The sequence below is a fragment of the Branchiostoma lanceolatum genome, chromosome 18, assembly GCF_035083965.1.
Source record: "Branchiostoma lanceolatum isolate klBraLanc5 chromosome 18, klBraLanc5.hap2, whole genome shotgun sequence".
Classification (NCBI taxonomy): Eukaryota; Metazoa; Chordata; class Leptocardii; order Amphioxiformes; family Branchiostomatidae; genus Branchiostoma; species Branchiostoma lanceolatum.
This window is the reverse complement of record NC_089739.1, coordinates 8,006,277-8,020,739: the sequence shown is the minus strand read 5'-3', so window position 1 is coordinate 8,020,739 and position 14,463 is coordinate 8,006,277. Positions and strand designations below refer to the sequence as shown.

General features: G+C 41.1%; 1 protein-coding gene across 9 annotated transcripts in view; it reads left to right on the top strand.

The window, feature by feature from the left end:
• Positions 1-14,463, top strand: part of LOC136424629 (extracellular sulfatase Sulf-1-like) — a 92,772-nt gene that overhangs the window by 59,492 nt on the left and 18,817 nt on the right. For 8 of the 9 annotated variants that reach the window (XR_010753903.1, XM_066413252.1, XM_066413247.1 and 5 more), the window contains 3 exons: positions 11,791-12,037; positions 12,279-12,518; positions 13,968-14,289. Coding sequence is in view for 8 of the 9 variants with exons in the window: in XM_066413252.1 (XP_066269349.1) it covers positions 11,839-12,037; positions 12,279-12,518; positions 13,968-14,289 (761 nt within the window). In the remaining variant the exon portion in view is untranslated. Of the gene's footprint in view, positions 1-5,419; positions 5,467-11,790; positions 12,038-12,278; positions 12,519-13,967; positions 14,290-14,463 lie in introns of those variants that run through there. The other variant, XM_066413251.1, reaches the window with a different exon arrangement.

The following is a 14,463-nucleotide window of genomic DNA, read 5'->3' as shown; positions in this document are numbered from 1 at the left end:
ATTACTGTAATTCATTTAAGTTTCATCATCATCTGGTCGTGACGGTCTCACAGGTGTTCATAGCCTTTTTCCTCCATTATTCCATACCCTCCATTGTCACTGGGCAGGTCTTCCAAAGAACAGTTTGCATCTAGACACAGTTGATGAATGTAGGTAATTTCGCGGTAAGGGTCAGGCAAAGTATATGTTCGCAATGCTTTTGGTGATGTAGGGGGTGGTGGAATACCAAATACAGGTTCGCGGTGTGATAATTTCAATGTAGAGACTTAAAAAGTAAACGTGAACTGCAAACACAAAACCATTACAACTATTTCCTGATCTACAGTATTACCATCGTAATAAGATGCAGATATTGTTCAGTAGTCAATGACTGATTCTTAATAGCCTAGAGATCAGAAGGCCACTGTCCTTTGATGAGCTTTGAGTAAAGCGCTTAGACTGGTTGATAACCAGATTACTCTGCCAGAAATGTTAAAGGTAAGGAACATGCCAAAGAGGATTAGATGGGGAGGGGATTTTTTATATATTGTGTGCACGTTTTTGTCTGTTGGCTTTCTGCATTTTCTCTCTGTTAACTCCAGAAATGTTAAAGGTACATATTAGGAACATGCCAAAAATGACTGGAGGGGGTCATTGTTTGTGAATTGTCAGCACGTTTTTGTCTGCTGGCTTTCTGCATATTTTTCTGTAAACTTTTGTGTGTTTATTATCTTTCTGGAAACTTCAAAATGACAACTTTATTCAGCCGTCCAAATGGCAATTATTGGAAATATCCTTTTCCCCTTCTATCAAAAAAATAATTGGATTTACAGCATATTAGTTTCCTCGTTACGAAATTGTCATGTCTGAATACTGATCTTTCTTAAGGCAACCAGGAGATTGGGAAGGAAATTGCCGTCAGCTGGATTTTTCAGGGTATTTATTAGTCTAATTGTCTGAACTGGGATATCTGATTACCTGGGAATTACCTCGTTAAACAAGCTACAGCTAATTATTCTCTAGATTGCCTGTTTACAGAGCCTGAGGTAGTTTGTTACACTTTTGAATTCACCCAAGGGAGTAAAGTATTGTCTTCGTCTCTCTCTCTCTCTCTCTCTCTCTCTCTCTCTCTCTCTCTCTCTCTCTCTCTCTCCTCCTCTCCTGTGTCTGAGTGTGCATGCGTGTCTGTGTCTGTGTGTGCATGTGTGTGTGTGTGTGTATGTATGTGTGTGTGTGTGTGCATGTGTGTGTGTGTTGTGTATGTGTGTCTGAAATTCCTAACATACACAATGCAGCATTGCCATACATCCTCAGTGCTGCTATGCATGTTTGTGGGACTTCCCTCTATGCCTTTGGGTGTTCTAGTATAAGGACCACCTGTCCATTGTGGCCACATTTCTGTGGTCCCTTAGATTATTTTCCCATCAACCTGTGCACAATGGCCACCCGTCTTCTTTTCTTGAAGTCTCTATGGACAGGTTTGACTGTATTTCCCTTCTGATGAGTCACCTGTCATTTCCTTAGGTCGTTTCGGTGGAAGGCCAGTTTTAATGGCCAATCAATTTGCAGGTAAGCCTCTCCTCCGCCTGCCCTTAACAAACCTATGATTACCCATTACCCCGGGCCACATGGGGCCGCAAAGCAATTACAGCCTGCCCACTGGTCAATGGGATCTCAGACTCAGAGAGGAAGGAAGACGCTGTTTTTCTTTTATGTCTGGAAAAATTACCTTCGCCAAGAAGGTTATGTTTTTTGGTGCCATTTGTGGACAGCATGAGAAGCTCATAGGGGAAGGAAGATGCCCACGAACATGATAATTTTTAGAATAGCTTTGAATGTAGCAGAGAAAGCAGTATGTACCATTTTTCAGGTCTTTGATATGTTTCAGTCGGGGATCAAGCTCGCAACCTACCAAATGCAAGGCAAACTCACTTAGCCATTGAACCGATGTCCCATACCAAGCCTTGGAATAAATGTGTGACTACAGCTCGGACTTATACATACTAGTATTGCCAGCTTCCTCTACACATGTCATCGGTTCTGGCTGCCAACAGATACATGTATGTATAGGGGTGAGAATTTCACACCCTGCCAAGATGGCGTCCATATCAAGTGCTCTCGACAGTCTTGGCACTGACGCTGAAATCCGCTGGATGAAACTTACGTAGTCTTGGACGTTCGCCAGACTCGGTGGAATGTTGAACCCAATAACGCATGACCTCGTGTGAACTCTGGCGGGGAAGATCTACTCGTGATCTTTGTTGGCGACGAGGCACGTTCCCCGCACGCGTTGTGTGGGGGTGGAAGAGTAGAGAAACAGAACGCAGCAAACCAACTTTTTCTGGCTTCAGACTTGTTAGTTATGTCCCGCTCCCAGTGTTGTCCGGACCCTAAAGTACCCTTTGGGTCTATTAAACTATGGGATGTCTTTGGTAAATTTCCTTTGAAATTTTGAGGCGTGTTGGCCCTGGAGCCGAGGAGCTTGCCTGTGTAGGCCCTGGAAACATCCTCTCCACCAACCTCTGCTTGGAGAGCACTGGAAACAGTCTGGCATACAGACTACCATGAACAAGAACTTGACAACAATGGCAGCGCCCTCCCCACATCTGTCACGCACATCCTTGTTTGTCTAGTTTGATTTCTCAGAAGTCAGGCTGCTTCCTGTAGATCTTGGGCTCTTCCCAAACTCCAAACTTGCGCAGAATGTGACATCGGATACAAGGTGTCATAAGCCCACCCAAATGCAGGCCGCTTGGGGAGTCTTGAAAAATCATTACCATCACATGTGGGTAATGTCAAACATCAGAAAGGTTTGAGTTATTATTCACTGCTGTAAATTGATAACTGATTGTATAAGGTAGGAACATTCTAGTGGTTTTGTTTTACATGAACGTGTATGTATCCTAGCCTATACCTGGTTGAAACCTTGTTTGAGTTCAATAATGGGCCTACTAGCAGCTTTCTACAGTACTGCAGCTGAACTTCCGGTTTTGATATTTCGTATTCTGGACCTATTGTACAGATAATTTTTGTTTGATAGATACATGTAGCTCTTGTGCTCAGGATGAAGTAACATAAGTTTGGGCCTTCGATCCTGTCCAGTTGATAGAATTGATACTGACATGCACGAATTTAAGAGTTTCTTAATGAGAAAACTTTCAAGATAAACCAGTGTTTGATATTTGAATGTTGCACTTATTCTAAATGCCTTTATTGTCAGAGGGGACACTCAAAACACTTTTTATCAAACAAAATAGAAAAATATATTTGTACTTTGTTCAGTTTTTTTTGGACTCAGGTTTTTGGCTTTCAGGTTTTTTGGACTCTTGGTTCTTGGATGTTATAAAGGTCCGAATCAGGTCCAGCGAACCGGTATCCACCCCTAGTCTGATATTACTACTACGTATGCTGTAGCATGTGTGAGGTCTGGGAGCACCTGCCATGCTCTTAAGATCGCCACATGCTAACCTCAAGGTTAAGACCTGACGTCTGAAGCCTCACAAATGTTAGAGTCATTAGTCAGGTCCAGAGACACAATGGAATTCAGTCTGCATGTTTGTGGGTATCCTGCCTCTTTGATACTGCCTATTACCAGTCCTGCAGAGATAACGTTTATGATTAAGCCATCAATGCAGGGCTGTCTCCAGCTTTTAATTTTTTTCCGTCCCACTCATTGTTTGGGAGCCAATGTGTTGAATTTTGCTTGTCATTTTAAGCTTACAAAGATACATTTTCATCAATTTCAAGTTCAGATTTTGGGACGGACAAGGTGAATTTTTTTCCGCCCCAACAAGCAAATTTTTTTCCCGGGACGGAAGGATGGGTCCTGCATGGAGACAGCCCTTCTTCAGTGTGCATGTATGTTGGGGCTTCAAGCATCATACCTCTGTATGGACATGTAAAAGACACAATAGATTTATAGAGGGGAGTACGGGAGACCCAACTTGTTCTTGAAACAGGTGAAATATCATGTTCCAACGTGGGGTGATGTCAAGTTAGTCCAGTCCTTCTTTGAGAAGTTTGAATTGTTAGGGAGGATTAAATTGGCCCTTGTAATATGCACATTTAGATAAGTCTATTTATTATTTATCTAGTGTATTTATGTATTTATTTAGTCCATGCCTTTCCCTTTTTCCTTAAGGATACATCCTCTGTCTTGGAACAAGAAAGGAAGTAAGTTCAAGGGTGTGACCAGTGTCTGTATTGTTCTTGAGTCTCTGTTGTCACAACTGTACCATGCAGCTGCCATATGAAATCAAAAACATCCTGACTTGTATGATAAGGGAATAAACACCTTTGTGAAAGTGAGTCAAATTGTTTTGACCCAAAGAATATCATCAGATGAGTCACAGACAGTTGATAACAGTAGTTTGAATTAAATGACTTGAGTCATAACCGCATAGGAAAAAAGTATTCTTATTCAAGTGTAATACAACCTCAAAGACGTTTTCCTGTCCGACATTTTGGTAACTCCTCACCCCTACCTTTCAGACTAGAAATCAAATCTATTTTTATACTCAGAAACTGTAGAATTAAATGAGTCATGACCAGTTCAGAACAGACTCCCCATGATATTACATTATTACATGGAAAAGTTACTGAAATGCCTTGGAGGTTCTGAAAGACTGACATTTAACTTTATTTTTAGTAACTTTTCAGGCTTGCTTTCTCAGTGCCTGAACAGTGGTTTAGTCTACTCAGAAGAGTTGAAAACTGTAGAATTAAATGAGTCATGACCGGTTGATAGCAGACTCCCCGTAACAATGTTACAGGAAAAGAAGGTTCTTTAGATAGAACTTCAAAGACATTTTAGTTACTTCTCAGCATCCTTTTTCAGTGCCTAACGAGAAGTCTATGTATTCTCAGTGCCTGAACGGCTGTTTGCTCAGAACAGTTGAAAACTGTAGAATTAAATGAGCCATGACCAGTTGAGAGCAGACTCCCCATGACATTATAAGGAAAAGAGGGTTCTTAATAGTAGAACTTCAAAGACATTCAACTTTATTTTTAGTAACTTCTCAGCTTCCTGTCTCAGTACCTGAACAGTTTAGTCTACTCAGAAATGTTGAAAACTGTTGAATTAAATGAGTCATGACCAGTTGAGAGCAGACTCCCCATGACCCTGTCTTACCTTACAGGGCACTTCCCACCTCTGGGTCGCGAGGTCAACTCTGAGTAGGTCTATCACAATCTTAAGGGAACGACCATATATGAAGCGGGGGGGAGGGCTGTTTTTTTACAATCATAGTCCTACTTTCTTGTGTACAATTTTTCTATATAACTTAATAGCTGTGTTGGATGAGAACATAAAAACACTTGAACTGAAGTAGGTTAGAAAAATGATATTCCTAATGTAAACATTTTCGTAATGTTGGGTCACCCCCGTAGAAAAGACTAGTACGACCTGAAAGGGGATCGGGTACTTAGAAAGGTGCACATGAGCGACTAGGCTACCACAGGTTTCAGGGACTCCAGTACATATCACAGGTAACTGCTGCTTTACTCATACAAAATCTACTTAATTTCTTCAGTGGATCTAAGATGAACATCTTTCTTGGAAGATAATCTTTAAGAATTCTCGTGGTATGGGTACTAGGATCACTGGATAGTTAATTTCTTAAAGACTTGCTTGGAAGTGTGCTTTCTTCTGGCATGTTCCACCCATGTGGAAAGGATAGAGTGTGTCGGTGGCCTTGGGACAATTGTTCTGCTATACCGAGGAATTTTTTCTGTACACCACAGATTATTTTTGTACCAGTAGATCTATTGTAAACTGATACCAGCAGTTAGTTTAGTGAACAGCTTAGTGAACAGTTGAGGTTCCAAATTAGACATCTTTATTGAGTTTGTTACCATTATAACAAGTGTATCTAGAATTGTGAAATATTTGCTACTATCAGTATTGTATGATAAAGCCTGCTGTAAAGGATAGAATTCTATTAGTATAATTTTGCTGCTGGCATTGTTTGAGTTTAACCTTCTCTGTGCCAAGATAGCCTTTTGGCACCAAATGTGTACTGGTTACTGGTTAAGCAGCAGGGAGAAGGTTAAAACAAATTAAGTTCTATTTTCCCATTCACAGGAATCAATTTCCCATAATTAAGGAAATGTATAAGGTGCAGGTCCCATACCAGACGTTTTTGGTGGTAATTCTTCTATTTCAATTGTTTCGAAGTTTCAAGAAGCATTCAAAGACTCGACAGTGATTTGCAACTTAACTGGACAGGTGCACATGACTTGAATAGCACAGGTGTGTAGGTATTGGCGTCGAAAACTAGGGCCTGCGAAAATTATTGTTATGTTTCCGATTTGCAATCCTGAAGAAATGTTTTTTTCTAGATTTTGGCCAAAGTGATCCTACAAATACAGGATCTGTTCCAATCGTTACCTATTATCCAGGGAGCTAAGTTTGGTGGGTCTCTTTATATCACCTTTGCAACATATATAAGGATTCTAACATGTTGGAAAACGATTCTACAATGTTTCATCAGTCTGATAAAAAACTTAATGCCCCTTACCAGTGATCATTCCCCCCAAAAGGTGATAGGTTTTTGCTAGTGTCAGTCGGCCTGGTCGGTCGGAGAACGGGAAACCCAACATTTTTTTCCTGTGCCTGGCACCCCTTGTGTTTTTGTAGGCATCAGTATAGCTGAAACAGCGGCTGCTATAAGGCCACACCAATTTAATTTCTTGGTTAACGGATTTTTTTTTAAATTCTAGCACACAAAAAATCATGGAAACAGAAGGCTGGGGTGAAAACTTGCACCTGACCCTGTTCACTCCCTGAAATTGTGTGCACCAAAGTACAAACTTTCCTCTGAGATTCTGTTTTCCTGTTGATTTTCCAATCCAGCATTTTTTTTTAAAATTCCATTAACCAAGAAATTAAATTCGTGTGGCCTAAGATGACCTAAATGCCAGCAAAGTGTTTGTACAAATACCCATTCTGGTCTAAAACCAATTTGTTTAACACCTAACTATGGTAGGAGGGCGCTGTGCAAATATTTGGGCATTCGATTGACCACCGCCAATGACCGAAGATCTGCTTTTATTAGTCCCTCGGCTTGTTGGTTTCTGATCTTACGTGCTGAGCAAAGAAACAACAGTCAACATAGGAGAAGATCTCACCCGGTAGGTGTCCGATCTTTTTGAAAACAAAGTCAGTGTTTCCTTGTTTTGAGTTAAATGTTTGGAAAGAGCTCAGTTTGAGGGAAAGAAATTAAGGGGGAAAAGTGACAGTTGAAACTGTAAAGGTACTTATAAACCACGAGGTAAATAACACAATATTTTGAAATGGTCATCTTGACTGTTTTTGTTATGACTTTGTCCTTCTCTTTGCTACCCTACACAAATTTGGTACAAACAGTTACCTTAGGAGGCTAAAGGTTAAATCCAAAGAAAGTGTATTGACATCGAAGAAGTGGTGGTAGTGAGTTAGGGTCTATGAAAAAAAATATTTTCTGTCATACAACTTTTTTCCTATATTAAACTATTTTCTATTATTATAATTATAATATAAAGAATTCTTTCACAGTTAACATTATTTTGTACTTCTGTCCCAGATTTTCCCATTTTCACATATATCATTTCTAACCAGCATCCTTCCAAATAGGTTTGGATTCTCTATGTCATTATAACACCTTGATGGGGCAAATTGCATGTTCCTACCGGTCTATTTACCAACTGCTAAGCACACAGGATCACTTACGGACACTAACCCCTACAGAGCCTGAGCCTAGACAAGTCTGGTCTGAGAATGAATCTCCTCAGAGTAATTGTGGTGACTGTCAGGAACTAGCCTCTACCTCCTACAGGCATATGGATAGTAGAATTCGGCAGAAAATGGAATAATTAGCCAGTAGAGTCAGTCCACGTCGAAAATCACATTTCACCCGCAGAGCCTGCAAATGAAACCCTTGCAAATATTCTCCCTATAGCCTGTGTAGTTAGTCTGGTAGAGACTACAGTCAAACCTGCCTAGGCGACCACCTTTTCAACGCGACCACCTGGCCATGGCGACCGCTTTTTGTCGGTCCCGAAAGTTTTCCCCATAGGCACAAGCATTAAGCTGCCTGCCCAAGGCGACCACCCGTCCAACGCGACCGCGACCGCCACGAATTGGTACCGCACAGAGCACAATCCCTGCCCATGGCGGCCGCCTAATTTTCAAGCGTGTGGTGACATCGGATCATTTTGCTGTCGGATTTCACGGAAATGTTGTCAAGACTTTAAAGGACAAAATAAGGACAAAAATATATGGAATAGCAATGTTATAGCATCGATTCCTCCATGAAGTGTTTTAATAAAACGTTCCCCCTATAAACATTGTAAAGAGAAATGTTTGTGATGTTGTTGTGCCTAGCGTAATCTTATAGTAATACCGCAAACTCAGTTCGGTTTTAACTCAATTTTCAAAACGAATACGTAGTGCATGGCGTCAAAAAGTCAGATTTCACAGAAATTACTATCTATTTCTTGTATTTTCAATAAAAATGTGTCTGTGTCTTACTAAATTCCGCCCAAAAATGACTTCGCGGCGGGCAAAACATCGGGCAAGAAATGTTGTCCTTGGTCCCGACGCCATCTTGGATTTGGGCATTTTGGCGCGGCCCGGATTTGGCGTACCGCTGACCTTTCTAAAACACGATGCTTTTGTGTATGAACATTTACAAATACTCTAGTCATTGATGAAAATGAATATTCTTATTTTCTTTTTATTTCCATGAATCTCACAAACCTTTATTGGACGCTGTGCGTTCTGCTGCACTGACTCATACCTTTCGATGCGGTCGCATAGAGCTTGGCGGTGTGGCGCGGCACGACGAAATCACACCGTTCCGTTTTTTAGTTGTCAGATCGAAAACTTTTTGACCCTTTTATCCAGCGGCCGGCGTCCCAAAAAAGGCTGGGGCCAGCAGCTGTTTTCTAGAGATTTGTCTTAGGCCTTAAAACTTCGATGATGTGCGTGTGTATGTGTGTGTACGCGGGAGATCGCTGCGAGATCATCGAGGCGACCATTGTTTTGTAGTCAAAATTATGACGAAAATTTGTACACGTTAACGTTAGCGATATACAATTTACAACGATAACGGAAAATGTAATTTTTGTAGAATCTTTCTGTCAATGAGAATTGAACCTGGTGGGGGTCTTGCTGTCTAAATTCACATAATTTTCCATCCATTTACGTACTGTATTTGAAAACCTCGACCTGGAAACATGTGAGTGGAATCCTCTTCATGGCGACCACCTGTCCATCGCGACCGTTTTTGCTCGGTCCGCCGGGTGGTCGCCTTGGGCAGGTTTGACTGTAGTCAGGACCTGGGATGGATAAATAGCGGTAGGACAAGTTAGGGCATCCTTTGGAAGTTTTAGGGATGGTCACATATGTTGTAGGATTGCTGTGCTATCGCAAACTGCATGCATTCTTTCGATAACCATGCAAGTGTCCTGCAAAGTTCAGCTTGTCTTCTTACAAAAGAGGCTGTCTTTGCTCCCTGTCGGCAGTTGGTTCTGTCTTATCCTGCTTGAAAATTCTACAACATAAGAACAATCTATGATTATTATGAAAGCATCTTACAATTTAAAATATGTCTTTTTTAGGGGGGATCTTTATGACTTAGAGTATTTAAGTTGTTGAGGAGTTGAATTTCTCTGAATGTTTTGTTACTTTAGGTTTAAGGGGAGCATATATTTTTTGTGTATCAGACCATATTATTGTTTTGTGAAAACATCCGGATCCGGGCTAGTTTTGTGAGGTTTTACGATCGTAGATTGTATAATCCTAAAATGGGAGAACCCTTACGACCGGATGCCACAAAACATTTGGTTACAATAAGGTCTTCACTTCCCTTCCTGCTGGCGTTTAAAACAATAAAATTGGAGCCGGCGGCTATATATAGCCAGACCTTAATTCGAACAGGTAATCTATTCCATTTGCTACTGTTTTTCTTAGGTGGGGGCAACGTATACAGTGATATTTCTTCACCTGGGAAGTTTCTCGAATGTCTACTTTGGTTCTTCTTGTGGTAAGGCAATCGTATGGCTTCTTGCAGCCGCTCTCAGGAGGGTCTGCATGGGGGGATACTGACCGCGTTTGACAGTAAATTTAGGAGAGTGCCAATGCTTAATGGTAGATTGACACTTGCAAAAGGTTTTTGGAATGAATTAAATGGATTGTATTCATGGGGTGTGTGGCAAAACTGACACAACCGGATGCCCCTAGGGCTCGTGATGCGAACAATGTGTCAATAACGCTTAACAATGAATTCAGGATAACAAATAGCATGCTAGGTCCATGTAGAATTAAAGTGACGAATTGCGCTTGGCAAAGAATTTATCGCCAATGCTTAACGTTGAATTAGGGCAGGCCGCTAGGATTAACAATGAATCGAAAAAGTGCACTAAGCCTCATGGAAAAACGCATACAGACCCTCCTCTCAGGTGTCGCGAAAGATTAGGATGGATACAGGAGAAACTACACGTGGTGACCTATGCCCTCTCCCCTTAAGGGGGGTCTGCCCCCCACCCTTACCTGAATGAAAACCTGCCCTGTAGTGTATTGTCACAATGATTCACGTCTAAGAATCTACAATTACAGTTCTTTGGATCATAATGCTTGGTTAAACAACATGCCACCCCCTCAGTACGCTTCATGAAAAGATGTTTTATTCTTGATTTACTTCTATTAAACAGGGTCCTTACAAAATATCCCTTTTGTTATAATTATTCACCTCTAGAAATCTACCATAATACAGTTCTTGGGATCATAATAACAAGACTGTTGCTTGGTTAAACAATATGGCACCCCTCAAGGCTCTTTATGAAAAGGTGTTTTTAGCCTTGATCTACAATGTATTAGTATTAAACAGTGCCCTTACAAAGTATCCCTAACTATCAGAGTTTACCAGTGATATGGATCATAATAACAAAACTGATGCTTGGTTAAACAATACGGCACCCCCTCAAGGTCCTTCATGAAAAGGTGTTTTATTTCTATCAAACACGTTCTTACAAAATATCCCTAACTATCAGAGTGGACCAGTGCTATGGGCCAGTGGGCATGACATTAAAGCTATACACTAACAATACAATAGGCTGTTATTTCTAAATGTTTGCTACCCCCCAGGCATAAGGTGTAAACGGCTACTTGTCTAGACACCCAGCGTGCCCAAACATCGATGTTTTGCTTCCTTTAATTGAGACAAATGGTTGGTTTGTCATAAGTAAGCATAGGAGAACTAAAATTAGCTAATGTTATGATACAGTAAGCTTTGTGTTAGGGGAGTCCTAAGGGGGGTGCTAAGACCATTTGTATCCTTTGTATCCTATGTATTGAATTACTCTGAATCACCTTATCCTTTCATAATCATATAAAGATGTTTTTGACCCCTGCAAGACCTTTCCGGATGCAAGAACTCTTACAGAACATCACAGGTGTTTTGAAAAAGCAAAGTTAACGTTTCTCTTTAAGTTGTACTTGTTCTGGAATCAAAGCATGGGCCATGATTATTTTGTAGCCATACTGTGGTAGAAATAAACATGCTAAAGGCACTAAAGCTCAAAACGTTACCTTTAAAAGGTAGATTATTGGGACTTTGGCGCAAGCTTTCTCGGAGGGTCCAGCGGTAAGCTTGATAAAACCACAAGAGAGGATGCATTTATCATTTTTCTTGAGTATCTACGAATGCCCGAACCCCCAACTACAAGCATACTTTTGATAGATATACATATTGTACCTAGATGATTGAATGTAAAGAAAGTAGACGGCCACTACCTCAAAAACCTGACATACATTTTGCCTTGTCTTTTCAGATAATATATTGAGGTGAATCACTCTCACCCACCATCGCACCAGTCACCATGAGAATATTGCCACTACTAGTCATCATCTGCACAGTCTTCGGATCACTTGTCGTGGATGCGCGGAACAAGAGACCGCGGGCGCCAAGGTCACGGTTACTCCCGATGATGCGGCACATGGAACGGGGGCGGCCGAACCGGTTCAAAACCAGACCGAACATCGTTGTGTTTATTACTGATGATCAAGATGTTATGTTAAGTGAGTATCCTTTTCTGTTGCTGACCTGAGCTATGGGTAGATACAATTGTGACTGTAACGGTGTATTGAAATTTGTTAATCACATTACTTATGTACCAAGAACATATTGCTCTATATTCTGGACTACCTCTTAGTCTTTCTGGTCCGGCTTGTGTTGCCTGAGGGCTATGGAAACAGAGATGGGCACTCCTATGTGCCGAAAGGTGTGGGGAGGGTTTTGACTTTTTAATTGATCTTGCAGATTCCATGGCGTACATGCCGAAGACACAGCGGATTCTGGCGCAGGGCGGCGCCGTCTTCAACAACAGCTTCGTGACGACGCCCATGTGCTGCCCGTCGCGCAGCTCGATACTGACGGGCAGATACGTGCACAATCACAACGTGTTCACCAACAACGAGAACTGCTCCTCTCCCTACTGGCAGCGCACACACGAGCCATACACCTTCGCAACCTACCTCAGTAACGCAGGATACAGAACAGGTTAGCACTTTTACCAGACAGGGTCTGAATGATGTTGTTTGTACCTTTGCCAAGAAGGTTGATATAGGTTGTTTTAGGTGCCATTTGTGTGTCTGTCTGTGTGTGAACAGCATAGCTCGGGAAGCTGTAGATGGATCCTTGTGATATTTGGTAGGTGGGTAGGAGTATGGAAAACAGAGGTCAAGCTAGATAATGGTCCCCCTAACAGCTTTCTAAGGTACTGCAATCTCAATGTTCCAGACATGGCTACAAATGAAATGTGAAGTTTACAAAATTGAAGCAACACATTGTTCATGCAAATTACAGACATGTAAAAATTTCCTTTATGATATCTTCTTATTATGTTAAGCAAATCTTTAAAATCATTCATATAAAAAGGTCAATCTCTAAATGTGTAAATAAACTTATTGACCTTTTCCCCCATAGTCAAAAACGCTTGGGCTGTTGTCCACCTCTTTCCTTTGTAGATTTTCGGAAGTAGCCAGTGATGTCATGAGGAAATTTGTGACAGTGATAAAATCCTGTAAACAGACCCCCTCTAATGCCATAATGTGATGAAATGATACCTCAGTAAGTGGTGAACACACACAGCCAAATCTCTCCTCAAACACACTGTGTGCAGGGGGATCAGGGTGGGGTTATTGTTAGTCCGCAAAAGTTTCTTCTTGTACTACTAGCTCTCAAAACATCTTCTTGTACTATATCAAAACATTGGTCTGGAATGATTGAATGGGAAATACCTGATTTATCAAAACATGGGTCTGCAATCATTATTAATTTTTCAATACTGAAAAATCTGCAACCCAAGTAACTGAAAGTTCAAGTAAAATGGACAAGTCAGAATGATTTCTTTGAAGAAGTTCATCAGTCACGTATAATCACAGTTACACGAATATTCTTCAAGCAGTGACTTGATAAAGGTAGTAAATACTAACCTCCAAATTTTCGACGTCTAGTCTGTACGTCTTGATCACGGAGTGACCTAGTCTCGCGAGAACACGAGACTAGGCCGAGACTTGTGAAGATCACTGCTTGAAGAATATTCGTGTAACCAGAATGATTTCTATATTTCGGAGAGCAATAACTTAATAAATCAAAAACAAAAATCGATGAAGGAATAGATTGTGATGATATTTGGTATGTTGGCAGATTTTGGGAAGGCGAGGGTCAAGGTTAATTTGGGGCCTTTTAGCAGCTTTCCTTGTTGTATTTACAAGTCTTTTCTTTGATTAAACCTGTCAATAAAAACATGTTGATTCAAGTGTCATTTCCACAGGCTGATTTGGAAAGTATCTCAACAAGCACAACGGGTCGTAATAGCATATGAAGCAATGGATGGATTGTGATGATTTGCTATGTATATAGGTATTGGGAAGGCAAAGGTCATGGTGGATTTTGGACCATCTAGCAATTTTTCTTGTGTATTTACATGTACTTGTATATCTACAGGTTACTTCGGAAAGTATCTGAACGAGTACAATGGGTCGTACGTTCCACCCGGATGGCGGGAATGGGTCGGACAAATCCGGAACTCCCGCTTCTACAACTACAAGGTCAACCGCAACGGTCTGAAGTTCAAGCACGGATTCAGCTACGAGAGAGACTATTTCACAGACTTGATAGCCAATGACAGCGCCTCGTTTTTCAAGCTGTCGAAAAAGACGTTCCCGCATAGACCGGTTGCCATGGTGTTGGCATTTCCCGCGCCCCATGGCCCGGAAGATGGGGCTCCGCAGTACTCACATATGTTTGAGAATAATACCGATCATAGGTAGGTGGCCTGGACTCTCAAAATTTTGTCATTTGTGTCAACTGTTCTTGCCTACAATATGATATGTACATGTAGGCGTTTAAGTTCTTGTGACAACAATGACAAAATATGTTTCCTGCTTTACTTTTAACCATAATGAATATTATAATTATTCAATGAACATAGACGTTTGTA